Source organism: Zalophus californianus, chromosome 2, assembly GCF_009762305.2.
Source record: "Zalophus californianus isolate mZalCal1 chromosome 2, mZalCal1.pri.v2, whole genome shotgun sequence".
Classification (NCBI taxonomy): Eukaryota; Metazoa; Chordata; class Mammalia; order Carnivora; family Otariidae; genus Zalophus; species Zalophus californianus.
Genome location: NC_045596.1, coordinates 150,097,481 through 150,118,161, shown reverse-complemented (window position 1 = coordinate 150,118,161; position 20,681 = coordinate 150,097,481). Strand labels below are relative to the sequence as shown.

General features: G+C 50.2%; 1 protein-coding gene across 2 annotated transcripts in view; it reads right to left on the bottom strand.

Annotated features, from left to right (window-relative positions):
- Positions 1–4,435: 4,435 nt before the first annotated feature.
- Positions 4,436–20,681, bottom strand: part of FAM167A (family with sequence similarity 167 member A) — a 42,484-nt gene continuing 26,238 nt past the window's right edge. For both annotated transcript variants that reach the window (XM_027600310.2, XM_027600309.2), the window contains one exon: positions 4,436–7,726. In XM_027600310.2, coding sequence (XP_027456111.1) covers positions 7,463–7,726 — 264 coding nt within the window. In that variant the 3' untranslated portion in view covers positions 4,436–7,462. The remainder of the gene's footprint in view (positions 7,727–20,681) is intronic.

Genomic DNA, 20,681 nt, shown 5'->3' with positions numbered 1-20,681 from the left:
CCAAAGTGTTTGGAATTGGCGCAGTGCTTGGAACAAACTAGATATTAAAAAATATTAGCAGGTTGAGTACATGGTGACAGAGTGCTCCAACTAGAGATTTTGGGTTTTGAGTGGCGGAAATAGTGTCTGAACTTTGAATTTTTAGCAAACATGGACAGTGATGACGGTCGCACACACCAAGAAAGTCAGCAACTATCAAGGTGTAAGTGCCTGGTGTTGCAGAAGCTCGGGGGTGGGGGTGGGGGGTGGGGGTGGGGGTGGGGGGTGGGGGGTGGGGGTGGGGGTGGGGGGTGGGGGGGTGGGGGGTGGGGGGCGGAATCCACGTGTGACTTGATTCCTCAGCTTCTCCAGCAGAGGGCACTTTAGGGTTTCTGTAACACAGTGGGTCGCCAGGGCAAAGTGAAAAAATCGTTTGTTTCCAGAACTTCACAGATTTGTTTTCTCAGACTTCTGCGAGGTTCTGGCAAGGGGAAGAGGTTCTGACAAGCGATGGGGAGGTGGACAAAGGCTGCAGGGAAGAGAGGGTATTAGGAAGCGCCAGGATCAGGAAGCATTTCCAGCTCTGTACCAACTGGCCAGTGACCTTGGCCAGCCCCTTCAGCTCCTGGACCTGCTTCTTTGTTTGCACTAGGAAAAGATCGTGCTCTGATCCCGAAAGCCCTCTGCCCTGACCGCATGTGATGTATCCCACCTCAGCAGCTTGGGGTCGGTATGAGGCCCCTTTTATATTTTGGAGGATTGAATTCTGAGCTCCATTTCATCATGGCAAGTCTGTGTCTCTCCTCTCCATTCTTTCCTTAGACTCATCCCTCCCCGCAAAGATGTCTTGCAGTTCTGCAGTCTGCGACTGATGACATCCAGCCTCCCCACCCCCGCGCCAGAGGAGTCAGACATTCGGTATTAGAGGTATCAGAGAGGCTTCCATACTTTAGAATCTGTAAAGGTGTCGAGGCCTCTTTCTTTGGAAGGCTTCTAGACCCCGACACAATTTGCCCACTCCTTCCTGGCCGTCACAGCGGGAGCTGGAGAGGATGGTCTTTGTCAGTGCCAAGAGTCCTGGCTCACCCTCCCCGAGAGGAATGCTTGCTGACTTGCCTTTCATCTACTTCCTGAAAGGGACCACTCAGGAGGTTTTTCTAAGGGAGACTCACTGTCTCTTGCTAGAAATAGAAGTGGCTGGAAACTTCTAACAGAAACTTGCTCTTAGAAAATCTAGTTCCATCTCCTGGGGCGCCCTGAGGCATTTTTATGATGGTTCCTTCAGTCTTGTCTTTCCTTAGAGTTAGCAGAGCTCACTCCAGCTTTAGGCTGCGGTGTGGGCGGGGGAGGGGGATTCAGCAGATGACATTTTGTGTCCCTCTGTCTCCTGCAGGAAGCAGCAGTGGGGACCTCCTCCCTCCCTGTGGCCGGCCCCCAGGCTCTCTGGGGTTTCCAGGTGCCCCTCCCTCTGTTGAGCTGAGCTCTGGTCATTGCAGCAGGGCCCTGGGGACAGCTGTGCAGGAGGTGGCCTGTCAAAGGCCTGGCAGACAAGAAGAGCAAGCCCTGAGATCAGCCGCTTTGCTGCAGCTGGGGTGTGGACTCCGAGAGGCTGTGGGGTGCCTGGCAATTCCTCTGGCTGCTGGGCCTTGGATCCACGCCTGCCCCCCAGGACTCAGTCTCCGAAACTGTGATTTCTGGGCCCTGTTCTAAGAATCGACCAGGACCTTATTAAAAAGGTGGGGGATTCAGCACAAGAAGGGGAGGGGATTTCATGTTCTCTGACTGGTGCCAACTCTACGCTTTAGAAAATCCTCCCCTCTTTCGCTTTCTCTTGTGCCTTCTTTCTTGGCCTTCTCCCCCTTTCCCCCATCCCTTCCTCCTTCTTCTTCCTCTCCCACCTCTGTTTTCTGCTCTGTGGTCAAGGGGCGCAGAGCCCAGAACTAACTGGAAGGAATGCTGTATCATTTACCAAAGGACTCAAGTGCAATGACCAGCTGCTGGTGAGGGACCTCTGTCATAGGACATCCCTGTGCGGCCTCTCAGGAGAAAAGCACTAATCCCTGAGTCCCGTGTGGCCCAGCCTAGTGTTGGGCAGCAGGGTAAGATCCAGGACCAGTGTCTGCAGGCTACGGCCCACACGTTTGATGTTGCGCTCCACTGGTAAGAAGTTTTGTGTATATCCCCTCACCCCCGACAGATTCACGCTTCACAAAATGTGTTACTGTACCAATGCATTATGCCCGTTTAAAACATACTGAATATAGAAAGAAAGAGATGAAAAATATTCACAGAAGTCCTCATCTTTTCTTCTCGCCCCCCACCGCACCGTCTTGCACACTCCCAGGTGCCTGTCCCACTGCTTCGAGTCTGCTGGCCAAGGTGTCCTTAGGGCTACAGGCCGATGGGGTTTTGCAGGTGGCTCAGGGTGAGGTGGGGAAGAATGGTGGGTGTGGCCGTTCCTACCCTGGTCCAGAACATTCCAGTTCTCCTCCGCACTGGGCATGTGGTAAGCTTGCGCTTCCTCCCCCACTGGAGGATTGGTGGGGCCATGTGACTTGTTCTGGCCAAAGAAATGTGGGCAGGAGTGATGTCAATCACTTCCAGGTGCAAGCTGCAAGGGCCAGGGCTAGAGGAAGAGGGAGAGAAAGAGGAACAGCAAGGGTCTTAGTCTGCTGGAGCCATAGCATGTTCCCCAGACCTGTGGCCTCAGTTACAGCCATGTGCTGTCTCATAGTGCTGGAGGCAGCAAGTCTGGGACCAGGGTGTCTGCAGGGGTGGGGTCTACTGAGGCCTCTCTCCTCGGCTTGCAGACAGCCGCCTTCTCCCTGTGTTCTCACACGGTCTTCCCTCTGCGTGTGTCGGTGTCCTGATGTCCTCTTCCCGTAAGGACACCAGTCCTTTTGGATTGGGCCCCAGGCTAGTGACCTCACTTTACCTAAATTACCTCTTTCAAGGCCCTATGTCTAAATACAGTCAAACTCTGAGCTATGGGGCACCAGGACTTCAACATTTGAATTTTGAGGGGACACAGCCAAGCCCATGACGGCGTGTGAGCCCATTATTTCCCGGCCGAGGGCACCTGCCGAGCCTGCTGAAATCTAGCACACTTTCAGGATGACCTCGCCTAGCCACCACTTCCCAGACCCTTCCGATGATTCTGTAGCCCCCAATTCGCTGTGTCAGGTCCTTCCCCTCCTGGAATGCTGGCCACCGCTTCCTCCTTCCTGCTCCAACCCTGACTGGTACAGGTGTGACAGGATGGACAGTGTTGTTTGGCCCCCGCCCCATGCCACCCTTCCAGGTGAGGCTCACCGTGCGGCGGGCAGACCCTTCCCTGGGTGCCCAGGCCGGCAGCCTGGGGAGGCGAGGCTCCCCCAGGGGGAGTGGAGGAGGCTGGCTTGTCATTCCCTCACTCAGGTTTGCCTTGGGACCCTGGATGCTCTCTGGCAAGTCATCCTTTCTTAGCATTTTCTTAGCATTTTAGCCATCTCTGTGTGGAGAAGCGGGGAGGCAGGGGAGTGATGGAGGGGGGGTGCCCTCCATCAGCTGGCCCGGGGAGTTTGCCCGCGCTGCCGGTGCCCATCTGGGTTGCCGGAGAGTCAGGAGGGGGGACAGGCTTCTGCTCCTGCTGAGAAGCCAAAGGGAATGTTGTCAACAGGGTTCAAAACCCCCTTTCTAAATAAGGTAGATAAGATCTGCAGGAGGTTCTGGAAGCCACTGTGGTGACCGACGTGACCAGTCCCAGAGGAATACCCTTGGCTGGGGCCACCGGGCAGCTAGCGTAGCGTCAGGCTGTGTCCCTGAATGGAGAAGCCGCACCAGCCCCGAAAGGTCACTTCTGCTCCCCTCATAGTCTGCTCATCACCTTCCGTTCAGTCTCCAGACCTTTAGGTGTCAGAGTCTCAGGATATGGTACTTTGCACCTTTCTCTTATGTCCTCTCTCTCTTCCTTGAGGAATTTATACAGGCATGGCGCTTTTACTACAATCCAAGTACCCAAATCCGGAATCCCAAATTTATGTCTCCAACACTGGCCTTTTCCTAAAGTCCGGGTCCCTATAGCCAAGCACTTACTCATTGCCCACTGGGATGTCTAATAGACATTTAAATGTATCATGCTTGAGACACAGCTACTGGTCTTGCCCCTCTGCCCCAACCATGCTCCCCTCAAAGCATCTTCATCTCAGTAAATGGCAGCCCCTCCAGTCAGCTGCCAGCCAGAGGGTGGTTCTTCATTCCTCCATTTCCTTCACACTCCACATCCAAGCTGTTGGTGTATCTTGTTGGCTTTACCTCCAAAGTCTGTCCCAAAACATGTCCCAAAGTAAATCCCAAACCCATCTTTCCTCCCTTCCTCCCTCTCTTCTCCCTCTCTCTCTGTCTTTCTCTGTGTGCTATAATAGGAATGAGGTAAAAGAAAACAAATTTCTCCCCCTTATATAGTATCTTCTTTTGAAATATTTTTATTTCACTTCTTCTAACAGCAATATAGAAACAAAGAACCATAAAAAATAAGATTATAAATTGTCCATCGATTATGTAATAGCACTTGATATTGCTACAGGGAGGAGGCCCTGGGGCTGGCCCAGGCCCTCTCAAGCCTCCCCAGGCTCCCCGGGCCTCTGTGATCTCTGCTGAGTCCATGAAGGCACCACACACTGCCGTGCATGGCGGTATCTATGGAGACCTCGTGGTTTATACCCGCGGTCCTTGGGGGTGACACAGAGATGGGCAGATGATGATTTAAACTACAAACAGTATTGTGTACACGTGGTGAGCCAGAAGGTGGCCCCAGGATGCTGGCAACACAGGTTAGGTTGCAGGGGACCCATAGACATCGCTTGAGCCCCCATAAGGCCGGGGCTTTACAACAGGGAGCTGACCTGCGGAGTTATTCGTGTTCCCTGTGGGAATAAGGGAGCTAACAGACACTGGATGATGAGTAAGGAGACGCACCCAGTCTACCCCCCTCCACTCTCATCTCTGGTCCCTTCCCCTTTCTCCTCCATCCTCATCCCCAAATTAAATTCTCTTGGGGGTGAACTAAGCAAAAGAGCTGAGATGTCTAACCTATTCCAAAAAGTGTGCCTCGATCTCGGTTTGCTCTCAGAGAACAAAGAAAGGAAGGGGACATTAGGTGAGCTGGACAACTAAATTGCCAAAATTGACACCAATTCAATTGGATCGACAAAATCAACTAAAGCCACTTCAGTTGAATCCAATTTTTTCAATTCCTGTAATGACTGATTTCTAGAAAGGAAAAAAAAAAAAGCCAGTTTGGCATCATTTTCAGAAGATGGAATGGGCTTTCCTGTGTGGGTGTATGTGTACCTGTGTGCCTCTCCAGAGCGGGTGGCGTGTGTAGGCCACCCTGACCCCTGCCATCTCAAGGACGTATCTCAGAGAAGACTGGCGAGAATACCTCGGTAGGACTTGGCAGTGCTTGTGCAGAATCCCTGAGGAGAGACAGCTCGGGGTCGAGAAAATCCCCCTCCCTTCCTGCCTCAGGGGGAGCAGGTCTAAAAGGTCTGGCGTCCCACCCAGGTCTCTTCTGTGGACCAGTCCTCTGGGCCTCGGACTTCAGTCACTGCTCAGAGTCAGACAGAAAACACCTCTTATCTATGTTGTTATACCTTTTGCGAAGGAAGCATAAAGCCTCTGGCTCTTTGAAATCACAAGAAAGAGACCAAGTTCTTTTCTAACTAGGGACCATTCATTCACGTCCTCGCACTGCCAGCCCACAAAAGAAAAACAACCTTCCCAGTGTGGGTCAGTGTGTGTGTGTGTGTGTGTGTGTGTGTGTGTGTGTGTGTGTGTGTGTGTGTGTGTGTGTGTGTGAAGTGTGCGCGGGCCCCAGTGAGACTATACGAGAGGATGAAACATGAAAGAACATCAGGACACCTTACTCCGACCATGGAAGTGTGACTGGTAATACGTGTTCTGTGGGTCCACTTTCCAGGCATTGCTCTGAGTTGGACCCAAATATTCTGAATTGCAAAGTGAGAGGTACGTGTTGGGGCTGCGTGAGGTGGAGAGTAGAGGGCTTGGCAGTTTGTGGGTTTGGCAAAACATTAGGACCATCTTTGGGGTTCAAGTTCATTGATACGTGATCTGTCTAGGCATTCTTAGTAATGATTTAACCTGTTGATAGTAGCCACTAAGGAGCCGTGTAATCTGAGGGAAGTCATCCTCTTTCCCTGGTTTCACTTTACTCCTTTCTGAACAAGAAGGCTTGAACTAGATGACGTCAAAAGGCACCCCCAGCTGGGCGGAGAACCTGCGCCACGTGGCATTCCACGAGGCTAACTTTCCTCACTGTTGAGGTCTCAGTCTTCACCTTGCTGAGCCTCATGCTTGTTGGTAGGGAGAACCTTTTCAAATCAAATCCTAAACTACTGAACTTGACCTACCCAACTGGCATCACCATGTGGACAAAAATCAAACAGTTGTGAACAAGTTAGCAACAGATTAGTAACCGTCTGATTCAATTAAAATTAGTGATTTAAATCAGGCACAGAATGTCAGAGGAGGCTCAGGGTGAGCTCCTGAGCTCCCTCGAGTCTTTCTGGGGGTGGGGGGGCGGGGCAAGAGGGGGACAAAGGTGATACCACCAGGAGAATTCGGTGATGGGAAATCCACGGACAGATTTGCCTAGTTCACTCGGGCACTCCCCTGGAGGTGCAGGGTGGCACAGGGTGGCCACAAAGGGGCTCTTTGGAGATTTGGATTGGGGTGTGCGGCCAGGGCAGGCAACAGAGAGGGTATCTGTGTTTGCCCCACCCACGCTGCCCGGGTGTATCCTGGCTCGCGCTGAAAACAATCGATATAGCACCAGTAGTGCCAAGGTCTAAGAGTGGCCACAGCCTGGACCGGCCGCCCAGCAGAGGCACTCCCAGCAGCTGTAGGGCCTGCGGTCCCGAGATCCACTTTGTCGTTCCTCCTGGTTTTCCTTTCCTGGTGGGTCCCTGTCAGGGCTGCTGAGTCACCTGTCTATGGTGAATTTGAGCCCGTACTTAGAGGACAGCAACAGCAGATGGGTTCACCTGACATACCTAATCACCTGCTCCCTGGATGCTCAGTGCCCTTGGGGAAGCTTTCTGCAAGAATCACAGCGTTTGGGGGCCCCCCTTTGGGATCCCAGATCATAGCACCAGTGATTCCAGGAAACAGGAATGGGGGGTCCATGAGGGGAGGATGGAGACGTGTCATGCTGGGAGCCAGGTCTCATTGAAGATCTGGATGGAGCGGCCCTTCTGCAGAACACTTTGGGTCACGGACAGTCAGAGGGTCGTGGGGCTCCACAGTTGGGGCCCCCTGAGAGAGCACCTGCCGTGGGTCTGAGGGCCCACGGTTCACCAGCCACAGGGAAGCCCTGCCTCTGGGGAGACCCATTCAGGGTAACGCAGCCTCAACACCCTTCCCATGCCCCCTCCCTGCCTCCCAGACACTCTGCTCTGGCCCCTCCGTCCCCTTCTAGGGCTTCTCAGCACAGAGAGAACCTCCGGGAGTTGATGTTCATCTTGGTGACTCCAATGAGCTTGAGTGGGGTGGAGAGACTGAAGGAGGAGGCGAGTGGGGAGTCACAGAAGAGATCAGACAGCTCGTCCCGTTCCTCCAGCTCGTAGGTGGCATCGTTGAGCATCCTCCTATGCAGGTCACAGGTCTGCTCGATCTTCAGCTTGTTGATGTCACTGCGCAGGCGCATGAGCTGTCTGGCCAGCTGCTGGTCCTGCAGCCGCATCTCCATCTGGAAGGGAGGAGGGGAGGCATCAGCAAAGAGCTGGGCTGGGGGTTGCAGTTCCATAGTCTCTGACAAACACAGACCCGCTGATAAGAGATCCAATTAATGGCTTGCATCATCAGTTGGTCCACCTGGAGATATTGGCACATTCCCTGCTCAGGAAGGTGAAAAGACACACACAGCAAGATGACGAATGGGGACAGATGGGTTTCCCAAACAATACTTTGTGCTAGGCTAGATACTATGTCTAAACCCTTCTGGAAGAGGCACATGTCAGTCCTGGCTTACAGGTTCAGTCTCATTGTTTACAGATGCATACGGGTGGAGTAAGAGTATAAAGGAATGCACAGGAGTGGTAAGTGCCAAGTTCAGGAGCATGATTACCGCTGGGTGGGAAGGAAAGAAGGTGGTTGGGGAAGGTTTAGGGGGGCTTCAGCTGTATGGGTAATGTTTTATACCTTATGTTGGGTGGTGGGTATACTGTTAGATCATTCTTTAAGCCTTTAAACATTTTAGAATGCCTGCAATATATTTTTTAAAGATTTTATTTATTTGAGAGAGAGAGAGCAAGCAGGAGTAGGGGCAGAGGGAGAGAGAGAGAATCCTCAAGCCGACTCCCTGCTAAGCCCTACTTAGAGCTCATGACAATGAGATCATGATTTGAGCCGAAGCCAAGAGTTGGACACTGAACACACTGAGCCACCCAGGCGCCCCTGCCTGTAATATTTCTTAATAAAGTTTCAAAAAAGCCAAATAAATATGTAAATATATGCTAATATTTACTGAATGTTTTACTATGAACCAGGCACTGTTCTAAGCTCTTCAGGTATGTATTAGTCTTCTCAAGCTGCCATATAAAACACCACAGACCGGGAAGCTTAACCAATAGACATTTATTTTTCATAGTTCTTGTGGTCAAGAAGTTCAAGATCAAGGGGTGGGCTGATTCTATTCTTACTGAGGACCTTCTCCTGGCTTGCAAATGGCCACCTTCTTGCTGTATCCCCACATGATGGAGAGAGAAAGGTCAGCTTTCTTTTCTTTTCATAGGAACATTAATCTCATGATGGGGGCCCCACTCTTATGACCTCAAAATCTAATTACTTCCTAAAGGCCCACCTCCAAATACCATCACACTGGGGGTAAGGGCTTCAACATATGAATTTGGAGGGTGGGGCACAAAGATTTGATCTCTAATGGGTATATCAACATGCTACAGTTACTCTTCACTGCAACTCTGTTAAGTAATATCACCATCATCATCCACAAGTTAGAGATGAAGAGGCAGAAGCTCACGAAATCAGTCACTGTGTCAAATCACAAAGCATATAAATGGCAGAGCTGAGATGAGAAACCCAGACAATCAGACTCCGGAGCCCAAGCCACCGACAAGGAAGTCCTGCCTCTTCAGGTACTGTTGAGTAGGGGGGATATGGAGCTAGTCCCTGCTCAGTGAACTAACAAAAGGCTCATGATCTTTTTGGTGCCTCAGGGTTTTTTGTTTTTTTTTTTTCTATTGAGGAAGGGAAGTGATAATAACCCCACACCTGGTAACATCTTTACAGTTTCCAAAATTCATCTGTGTGCTAATTTTGTTAGTACTGTACAGCCAGCCCCGAAGGATTAGCAGGGCAGCTTGGCTGAGTAGTTTACAAGTCTGGAAGAGTGTCAGTGAATTCTCAGTTTCACAGTTGTGCAATGACAGAGATGGGGATTGGAGCTCACAGGATCTCAGGCTCCCAGCACAGAGCCCTTTCCATTAACAACATTTTGTCACTAAGACAGGTCCTCAGCTCCTCCTACTTGACACGATATTTAATTCCTTCTCACTGTTTACTCTTTCTGTCATTGCAAAGGGTTATTGTTTTCGCAGTTTTGTGTCTTCAAGCTCAGCCATGTCCTTCACCTGGTGCTCGGAACCAAACTGACATGGAGAAATTAACCATGAGATCCCAGAGGGACCCTTTCTATTGTTATGCAACTGAACACAAACGGTCTCGGTGTCACTTTTCCCCTGTTAAGATTTGGGATTCAGTGCATTGCCTGGTAGAAAAATAAGCGACTTCACCGGTAAGCATTTTATTGTTCTTTTTTTTCTCTTTCATTTTTTAAATGTATTTCTACAAGTCCCTTTTCTTTCCAATTTTGTAGATGAGAAAAATCATGATAAAATATCTTGCATAGGGATCAGCAAAGTATTTAATGGCAAAATTGGGATTAAAGTTCATAGCCCCCAGTTTCTTAGTTTCTTCTCAATCCTTGGGCATAAAAACCCAAATTTATTGCCAATCAGAAATTCTATTGGGGTGCCTGGGTGGCGTAGTCTGTTAAGCATCTATCTGACTTTGATTTTGGCTCCAGTCATGGTCTTGGGGTCCTGGAATCCACGCTCAATGGGGAGTCTGCTTGAAATTCTCTCCCTCTCCCTCTGCCCCCACCCCTGCTCTCTCTCTCTCTCTCTAAAATAAATAAATCTTTAAGAATATTCTATTGATTTAGAGTAGCACCAAATTAATGATGGCAGGCTCATCACAGGGCAGTTGGTCATTCATTCGTTATGGAGCCCTTAGTCATGCCTGGAAGTGGGCTAGGTGTTATCTAAGGTTCTTCTGAAGGAGATGGTAGTCAAATTTGTCTGAAAGACAATGCCAACTCACACCCATTGCTTTATCTAATAGGGTCTTCGAGGAGTCTTGATTGAACCATTTCTCTGGGGGTATTTTATAATTTGAAGATAGAGTTCTTTGAAAAGATAGGAACTTCATGGTTTAGGTTTGAATTTTGGTCCGAAGAATTGGGTCTTAGGTCTGAAAAGATCCTTTAAAGCTGAAGAATTTCAGGTTTGAGCAGGTGTCTGGGAGTATCTGTGAGATATGGCCTGCAGGAGTACCTGGTAGGGGGAAAGGTCTATTTTTCTATGGCCAACAGATCCAGTCAGAGGTCAGAGAACAATTTAGGGTTGAAATTCCATCAGAGTTAGCTGGAAAGAGGGGTGAGTGTAATGCATGTGTCCAGTTCTCTTTGACTGGACAAAGGCCACCTTGGTAGGGTCACTTCACATACTCATTCAGCTTGGATTCATTCAACTCTGCACGAGGGAAAGAAGAGAAATAAGAACACACTTTCAACAGGGCTGAGGATTCTGGCCATTCTGCTTGTTGGTGCCCCAAAGCACCAGGAGGGAGACTGGGAACATGCTGTTTTCCCAGCAGACCCTGGTTCTGAGAGTACCTCAGTGTGAATAGCTGCCCTAGGAGTCACTCAGATCATATCTTTTGTTATGATACCAGAATGTAAATCAGCCACTGCAACTGATGCTCAGAGAAACAGTGTTCCAACACCAGAGGGAAAACCTGCCGTGTTGGCCCTATTCTCACTCACTAAGGGATTTTCCAAAGGTGATTCTGTGCCTTAAACATTAATTTGAGCCCTCCACCTCTTAAAATGTAACTCTGCTGAAATCAGACCAAATCCATACAGAAATGAGCTCCCACAGCTAAAAAAAACAAAAAACAAAAAACAAACAAACAAAAAAAACAAACCTAAGCAAAATGTGCAGGTCCCCCCACCCAGAATTTTTTTTCATTGTGGTAAAATACACAGAACATAAAATTGTTACCATCTTCATTACTGTTAAGTGTGCAGTTCAGTGTCATTAAGCGCATTCTCATTGATATGCAACCACCCCCACCATCCACCTGCAGACCTCTTCATCTTGTCAAACTGAAACTCTGTCCCCATTAAACACCTCCCCCTCCCTCCTCCCCCCAAAACCACCACCATTTCACTTTCTGTCTCTATGAATTTGCTCGATGTGCCTTATATAAGTGGAACCATACAGCATCTGTTCTTTTGTGACTGGCTTATTGCACTTAGCATCATGTCCACAAGGTTCATAGAGCTAAGAGGCTTTTTAGATTTTAACCTTTTCAGAAATGTTCAGTGAACATAAGTCTTTGCTGCTCCTGTTTGCCATGAATTGGAAAAATGGCAGCTCCCAAGGAAGGTGGGAGAGCTGGGACGGGGCCTGGGCTGGGGATGGAAGCCCTCCTGCCTTTTTCTTCTCTGCCAAGGAGGCAGGCAGTGATGACCTCACACCCCATCTTCCGCCACCTACCGTCAGGTGCATTTGTCACGTATTACTTCACCGCATCTGCTCACAGCTCTAGATGAGAGGTATTTCAATCTGTGTTCCAGGTGAGGAAACCAACTCAGAGAAGTTTAAGGGACTGTCCAGGATTGGCCAGCCGGGGTGTGGTGCCCTCAGAACGTATCAGAGCCCAGAGCTGGGGGCCTCTCCATGGCTTCCGCTGATCTGGAGGTGGGCTGGGTCCCAGAAGAAGTAAAAGTGGGAAACCCATTGCCCTGGGGTTAGACTCTGGGTTCCCCTCCTCACTAGCTGTGTGACTTTGGGTGAGTCACTAACACTGCCTGAACTTGTGTCTTCATCTAGAGAGAAGAGATGCTGTCTATTCCAAGGACTATGAGAAGCATAGTAGATAATAAGTGGTAGCCACATGAGCTGATCACTGCCAGTCAAACAGAGGTAAGAGGTTCACCCCTCAAGCTCTTTCTCTCTGGGCCAAGGTGCAGACCATGGAAACTGGCCAGAACCTCCCACTTTCAAGACTTTATTAAAGCAACTGAGACGCTGGCCCTAAAGCCTGGTCCCGGTGACTCAACTATCAGTGTGGGTTAATGCTCTCCCTGGCAGACTCTACTGTAGGACGTGCTGATTTCTAACCCCCCTTCCTAGGGTGGCCTGTTGTTCCTGCGGAATAAAGGCGCCTGCTGGATCCTTGGAAGAGTGCCTACAATTGCATTAATCCTGTAATTAGGGCACAGTACTTGGTGAAAGGGGGAGAAATGTCAGTGTGTGGCGGTGACAGGATGCGTTCTACCGGCTGAGGAAGCACACGAAGGAGAAGGTGGCCGATCGGTGGCCTCGTAGCAACAGGGGTGGTCGGCTGGAGCCAACGCCGGTAGGATGGCCAGCCAAGGAAATTCATGGAAGGACCTCATGGGAGAGCGCTCTGCTGGGAGGTCTCTGTGGCCAAGTCTCAGGGGGAGTTCGAAGATGGGCTGACTGCTACCTCTGGGCGGTGTGGGGTCAAAGCCAATGTTGCAGTAAACTGATGTGGAGGCAGTTCCTCAAAAAATGAAACATAGGATTGCCACATGATCCAGCAATGCCTCTTCTGGGTATATCCCTGCAAGAACTGAAAGCTGGGGCTTGAATATTGACTTGTATACTCGTGTCCATGGCAGCATTAGTCACAAGAGATGAAAGGTGAGAGCAACCCGTTTGTCCATCGATGGATGTACAGATAGACAAAATATGGTCTGTCTGTACAAAGGCGTATCATTCTGCCATCTTGACATATGGGGGACCTTGAGGATGATATATCAGTGAGAGAAGCCTGCCACAAAAGGCACAAGTACTTTACAATTCCACTTACATGACGTACATAAGTAGTCAAACTCACAGAGACAGAAAATCGAATGGGGGTTGCCAGGGGCTGGGGGGATAGGAGAATGGGCACTGAGTGTTTACTGGGGACAAAGTTGCAGGTGGGGAAGAAGAAAGCCCTTCTGAAGATGGACGGTAACGGCTGTGAATGTACCTAACGAATTGTACACTTAAAAGTGGTTGAAATGGTAATTTTATACAATATACATACATTTAACCACCATTAAAGAAACAACAAAAGCTACATATTTGGGGTGGTTACTCTGACCTGGTTTGCCCAGGACCTTCCTGGTTTTAGCACCCCCAAGTCCCATGTCCTAGAAGCCTCCTGGTCCCAGGCAAATCCCCTCCCTGAGGCACATGTGGATGCTGCAGGCATTGGTGAGGAGGACCCCTCTTGGCCAGGGGCCCGTCTGTCTGTGAGACACATTCTTTAACTTGGGTGGCACTGGGGACCCACCAGACCCTGAAGGAGGCGGAGTGGTCTGGGAGGTTGAAGGCTTCTCTGAGGTACGTTGGAGGAGCAGGGACCACAGAAGGAGGGGCTCAGACCAACCCGCAAGGGGAAGAGAGTGTTTCGTTCTTTGGCAACGGCCCCTGCAGCATTTGGAGAAGTGGCATTTTTGTGGCAATCTGGATCATTTGCTTCCTTCCCCAGCGCTCCTTGCCCACTTGCCCTGTGTTCACTTGCTCAGTCTAAAACCCTGAATGATGTCTTGGTGTTCCAGGGAAGCCCGCAGGTCCATTTTCTTGAATAAAGTCTTAAAAGCACGAGGTTCTGGCTAATACCTTTATTCCTAGTTGCCCATGGGATGTGCTAGAACACTTTCTTGGGTCTGCTCTCTGCAGGTCTAAAATGCCCTGAAGATTTAAGGAGTTTGGAAAAAATACAAAAGACCGGTGACTAGCTGACCTTCAGGAGCACAAGGAGCAATTCTTGTGAACGTGCCGCCTTTGCCCGCCCCAAACCTATCTCTAAAGCTCACCCCAGAGAATGCCCTATGCTTAGGGCAAACCAGAGGGGCTATGAGTGGATTGAGGCACATTGGGATTAGCACAGATCTGGGAAGACAGAAAGAATCCCGAGCTGTTCAAGTGCATTTAGTTTAATCCCTATTTCTGAGGCTCGGATCTAAGCCACCCCAGCCCCACAGTCACGATCAGGCTCTGACTGATGTTGAAGGGAGATGGAGTAGAAAAATCCAGGCCATTTTCTCAGCCACCCATGAAAGGACAGAATGCACTGTATTCTCTATGAGACTTCATTCTTGAACCTTAGAAATAGTTTTTGTAAGCTGTCTGGTGATTTATATAACTTAACCGAAAGGTCCAGCTTATTGTTTTCATCAGTGCTGTGTAGGAACACACTTAGAAGCCCGGAGAAAATATTATTCATTATTTGATCTTGGGTTTGGCCTCTGAGAAAGAGCCAAAATAATGCTGTTAGGAAAGCAAGCAAGTGGTGTCACTGAACTGTGCTGCTAGAGGCAACTTTAGGGTCTGGGAAAATTTTTAAAACATTTTTTTCAAACACCCCTAGAAACCAAACTGCTCAGGGGCTGATTTTCCAGCAAAGCTGTTGACTTGAGGGAAGGCTGGAACATGCTTCTCAAAGGGCTCTACTCCGGTGGCAGCAGAAAACTCTTCCTGGAGCAGCTCATGGCTGCCACTCTGATGCTGCTAGTCTTGGGCCAGTGCCACGCTGTCCCTGGCCCGGGGCGTGGGTGGGCCGAAGGGCACCATGGCTCCCATTACTGGACAGAAGATGACTCATCTGTCTTCCCCTCCTCCGAGGGGCTCTTGTGCTCCCCTTGGAGCCATTGTATGCTGGGAGGGAAAGTTTGAGCAGAGCCCAGAGCCAGGACCCTGCCAGGAATGGTCCATCCTCTGTGGCAAGAGTCAAGCTCTACATATATGACCAGGTCTTTGATTTTCAAACTTGGAAGGTCCAAGGCCAAACTGCATTTTCACCCACGAGGCTGGCCTTTCAGAAGGACAGAGCGATGCATCCTGAATAGCCCCCAGATCCATCCCCAGAGGCTCTGGGTTCCAGTTTGCTTTGGTCTGAATGTTTGTGTGACCCCAAAATTCACATGTTGAAACCTTAATGCCCAATGTGATGGTATTTGGTGGTGGGGCCTTTGGGATGCGCTTAAGTCATGAATGGGATTAATGCTCTTATAAGAAACTCCAGAGAGATCCCTCCACCTCTTCTTCCACCATGTGAGGACTCAGTGAGAAGTCTGTGACCTGGAAGTAGGCCCTCTCCTGACCGTGCTGGTCCCCTGATCCTGGCCTTGCAGCCTCCAGACTGTGAGAATTAGATAATCTGTGGTTGAGAAGCTACCCAGGCTGGGGTATTTTGTTGCAGTAGCATCAAGAGACTAAGACACAGTCCTAGATCAGCCCCTAGTGAGATGAGTGGCTCTGGGTCGTGATGTGACCCCTTAATGGAAAGGGGATGCAGATCATCTTCCCCTACCTGATAAGACTGCATCCTGGACATGAGGTGGGACTCGAAGCTGCACACCCAAGAAAGGAATCCTGTGTTCTCTGAGTGAGGGCAGAAGAGATAGGCTCTGTGGCCAGGCTGGGAAGGACAAGCCCAGACTGGCATGCCCACAGTCACCCCTCACCCCACACTCCACACTGTGGGTTCCTTCCTGCTCCCCCTCCCACTGTCTGCACTGGGCCCTACACTCAAGAGGCTGATGGACAGGTCTCCCCCTTCTTCAAACTTTTCAAAGGTACCACCAGCCCTCCTGGCTCTCTTGCTCTCTCCAGCCTCAGCTCTCCCATTCTGAGCCTCTTACCCTTTATGGCAGTCACAATGGGTCCTTATTCCCTCCCCTAGAACCACTCCTTCCCATCCCATCATCCTTCAGGCCCAGCCCTAGCCCCCAAGCCCTGCAGGTTGGGTGACACTCCCCACCATGGGTGCCTCCTACCACAGCACTTACACAAGGCCTTTGTTGACTCATCTGTCCCCCCACCAGGTGGCAAAACACCAAGGAGAAATGACTACCGTGTATTCACCAGGCCCATCCCAGTGTCTGGTGCATAGCTCTGGTGCTCAAAAGCCGTTTGTTGAATGAATGAATGAATGAATGAATGAATGAATGAATGAATGAATGAATCAGTGGACAATACCTCCCCAGGGCCAGGTTTTGATTTTCTCCAGCTGGGACAATCCTAGGGGACCTTTCCTGACTTTCTCGCCCAGGCTGCCCTCCAGGCCTGCAGAGAGGCAGTGAGTAGAGTGAACAGAGCACTGGCTTGTGGGTTCAAAGTCCTCCATTTACCACTCACTTGGTGGTGCAACTCTGGGCAAGTTGCTCAAGCTGTCTGAGCTTCAGTTCCCTTATCTGCGTAATGGGCATAATCATAATATCTGCTCTCGAGAACGACATGAATAACACATATATAAGATACTCTGTATAGGACATGAGGTTCCATAAGTATTAGTCCCACTTTATCCCCCAGAACTGCAGAGCTAAACATTTAGTTATTTCCTATATGCCACTCTCATCTTTCCTACTAAGTTACAGGAGTACTTGAGTGCTGAGGCCCCGTATGATTCTTCTTTGCTCACCAACAGGGCCCGGAGCAGAGCTGGTTGCCAAATCATGCTTCCCACACACTTTGCAGATGATTACTTACACCTGACACCTGTGTCGCTCCTCACACTTAAGCACAGCCCTGTGGGGTTGGCAGGGTGGCGTTAGCACCCCCTTTATCACGTGGCTTATCTGGGTTCATGGAGCTGGTAATGCTAAAGCACTTCAGGATTTGAAATGGAGGCAGGGGACCCTCCCAGGCAGGGTGTCCTTAGTTTGGCCAGTGTGGGGCCTTCCCCAACTTCCCGGCCACTGCCCTGGACAGCCAGCGGGGCGCCTCGTGGGGGCCGACAGCCACTCAAGGCAGGCTGTTGGAGCGAGGCTTCCAGCCAGATTGCAGGGAGGGCTGGCTCCGGGACTGTGTTCCTGCTCCCCCATGAGCTCTTCACACTGCCTTCACATTGTACCTACAGGGAGCGCTACCAGTCCCAGGCGGGCATTGCGCTTCCTTAAGACATTGTCTGGAGATCAATCAGCCGTGGCCAGGGCAGCTGTCAATTGAATGAAGGATGCTGAGGTGCCCTGACTTCCATAGAGAGTCCCTAGAAGACCCCTTGAGCACCCATGTTGGGACTTCTAGACTTCTCCTGGGTTCTGGGCTTCCCAGCTTGGACACGGACGGAGTGGGAGTTTCACACCGGATGCAGAGCAAGCCCACGAACCAGCCAGAAACACTGACCATGAGTGAGGATTGCTGCTTGTGGGACGAGAGTTCTCTGGAGCTGGGGCTTGTATGAGTAATCAAGGCTCCCATACACCTGTAGTTTCTATATATAGATTCTCCCGGTGCCTTCAAGAGGAAGTGAAGCGAATCTATTCTCTGCCCCACCTTCCAGGCATGATGGAGGCCATTTCGCTCTCCAAAGTCATTTCACACTCCATTAACCCAGAGCCTGCCTCCTTGGAAAGAACAGATGGTTTGGGCCTCATCTGCCCGAGGGAACTCGCAGCAACTTAGGGCACCAGGGTGAACGCAAAACCCACCTCAGGAGAGTATTTGCTTGCCTGGGAAGCGGCCATGACCCAGCGCCAGCCCCCCACCCCCACCCCATAGTCCAGAGTTAGGGCATGAGTCAGGGCTGCCCCTCCCCCACACGCCCCAGGTGCTTAGTAAGGTCACCAACTGGTGAGTGCTGTGGAATGTGGCCAGCAGAGACCCTGTGGGCTGTTGGCAGAGTGTGAGCTGGGGATGGGGGGGTGGGATGAAGAGGGTTGGGCCCAAGCCTGTGGCAGCTGACTGAAGGGCACCCATGGAATCTCTCCGCGTATCTCCTACCCTCAGTGAAAAACCGGGGTGATCAGCCCTTTGGCTCCTTCCTGCTCTAGCATTTGGGGGCTCTGTGCATCCTTCTAGCTAGCACTGTTAGAACTAGCTCTATCAGAGGGGTCCTCCTCAGACACTGGTGCTGGTGGGCGTGCCTGCCCTGCAGTAGGGGTGGTATGGGAGGCGAGGACTTCCCACTGGCTTGGGACTTTCCTTCTCCCCGGGTTGCTGTGGCTCCTGAGGGCCAGGCACTCAGGGGCAGACCTGGAAACCATTTCCCCTGCCAAGGGCTCAGCTGCCTTGAGTGAGCCTTTCTGTCACCTTTCCCTGGCTCTTGACTGCTCCCTGGCTGTGTCTGGCTCAGACCTGTGCCCAGGGACATGACCAACAACAGCCTCTGGGCAGTGCTCAGATTTTTTTGTGAGGGGGGCCTGGTGGCAGCTTGGGAACAGGGGTGGGTCCTGAAGCTTATAAAATAATACATCCTTCAGAAAGGGGAAGTTCAGCCCAGGGGGATGTCTCAGGCTTGAACAGTCCCTTCTGCACCTGTGTGTGACCAGACCCAGCCTTTGTATTAGAATAATGAAGACTTCTCAGAGGGAGAGGGGAATTCTTGGAAAAAGTGCAAAATCAAGTGAATTTTGGAGAATAACAGCCTAGAGTTCCAGGAGTTGAGAGGATGTGCTGAATGAGCCTAAAACTTCATGAGATATAAAGTGGATTCATGCTCATTCGATTCCAAGAGCAATTGATTGTATAGCAGCCTTTCAAAGCAGGGGTTCTGAGGTCGGGCAGCTCTGGGTTCAAACCCCCGCTCTGCTGGTTGATCTTGGCCAAATTACTTTACCTCAGTTTTCCCATCTGCAAAATGGAGATGGAGCCTACCTTAAAAGAGCGCTGTATTAAATGATGTGATGAATATAAATGTACACAGGACATTTAGTATAGAGTCCCTGACTATCTCGGTAGTCAGGGATTATATACACTCTGCCAGGTAGGTATTTATTAGATCCATTTTACAATAACAAAACCTGGGGCTAGGTTAATTGGTTTTCCTAAAGTCACACAGCTAGGGTATAGTAAAACCTGACCGGAAGTCTAGTTTAGTTACAAATTTTATGCTTTTCCCACTCCACCTGTGACTGGTTAGTAATCCAGTTGCATTAGAATCACCCACAGGCACTTGTTAAGTTCCAGACACCGCCCCAGATGTATGGAATCTGAATTTCCACAGAGGGTTGAGAGGGATCTGTATCTTTTTTTTTAGAGATTTTATTTATTTGTCAGAGAGAGAGCACAAGCAGGGAGAGCAGTAGGCAGAGGGAGAAGCAGGCTTCCCGCTGAGCAAGGAGCCCAATGGGGACTGGATACCAGGACCCTGGGATCATGACCTGAGCCGAAGGCAGAGGCTTAACCGACTGAGCCACCCAGGTGTCCCTGGATCTGTATTTCTAACAAATGCCCTGGGTACCTCTTCCAATAGTTACTACACACTAACATATTGTGTAGTTATTATAACCTAGAGGGTGCCCATCAGAGGAATTGGGTTTTCCTTCTTATCGGAAAAATGTGGGAAATAAGGAGCAGCCTAATGTCAACCACACTTAAAGACATGGATCTGGTTGCTGAAGGCAGGGATTTGTGTATTTCCCTTTGGTTAATTTCATTGTCCGCTGTGCCTGGCACACAAGTGACCACTCGGCGTGCACCTGAGCTCCCCAAAGCACTTTCGAACTGTACTTATCATACTTCTAGTATGGCTCTTGTCACATCGTGTCATTGTGTTTTGTGTCCGTCTCCTCCACAAAAGGGAGAACCCCATAAAGATAGGAACCCTGTCCCATTCACCCTGGCCCCCACCTGCACCCAGGTCCTAAACTCAGGCACTCGGTGAACTCTGGCTATACTGATTGAACGGAGGATTGGATCAAAGGTCTCCCCCGCCTGTCTCTTACAGCTCCAGGGCTGCCTTCTCCTTCTATTCTCGGTGGCTACCCCCATCAGGCCTCTGTCTTCCACCTCCAACTCCTTTCAACTGCAAGACAGTCAAGGGAAGGAAAGAGGCAGGACCTGATTTTTGGAGTCGGCTTCATCTCCCTGGCCAACAGTCCCCACCTCATCAGCTCTCGCTGTGAGGGGGGGAATTTCTGGGGATCCAGGCCTCAATTTTCTTATCTTAGTCTAGGAGAGTCTATGCCTTTTTTTAAAACCTGTAGATTACAAGGTAAGGAATGTGTACCAATTACACTGGCAAGACAGAGAGGAGCTTGGAACTCTTCTTTTTTCTTTTTGCCTTTCATTTTTAAATCTTTTCCCTTCCTAAGGATATATAATGTATTCCTATTTTAGAAACCTCAGAAGCTATAGAAAAGTCCAAAGAATAATACTGGCACTCAGAAATAAAGGTGATTGATGTTTTGTCCTATTGCCTTTGCTTATAAATACTTTAGTAATGACTGAAGGGTTACTAAAGTGTGTGGCCAGGAGCCTTCCTCCCGCAGGTTGCTCATGCCAGGCAGGCTGAAAGCTCCCAGCTGCACTGAGAAGACTCAGAGTCGGGCAAAGGAACAGCTGGACTAGAAACTCTGGGGACTCGAATCCCAGCTCAGC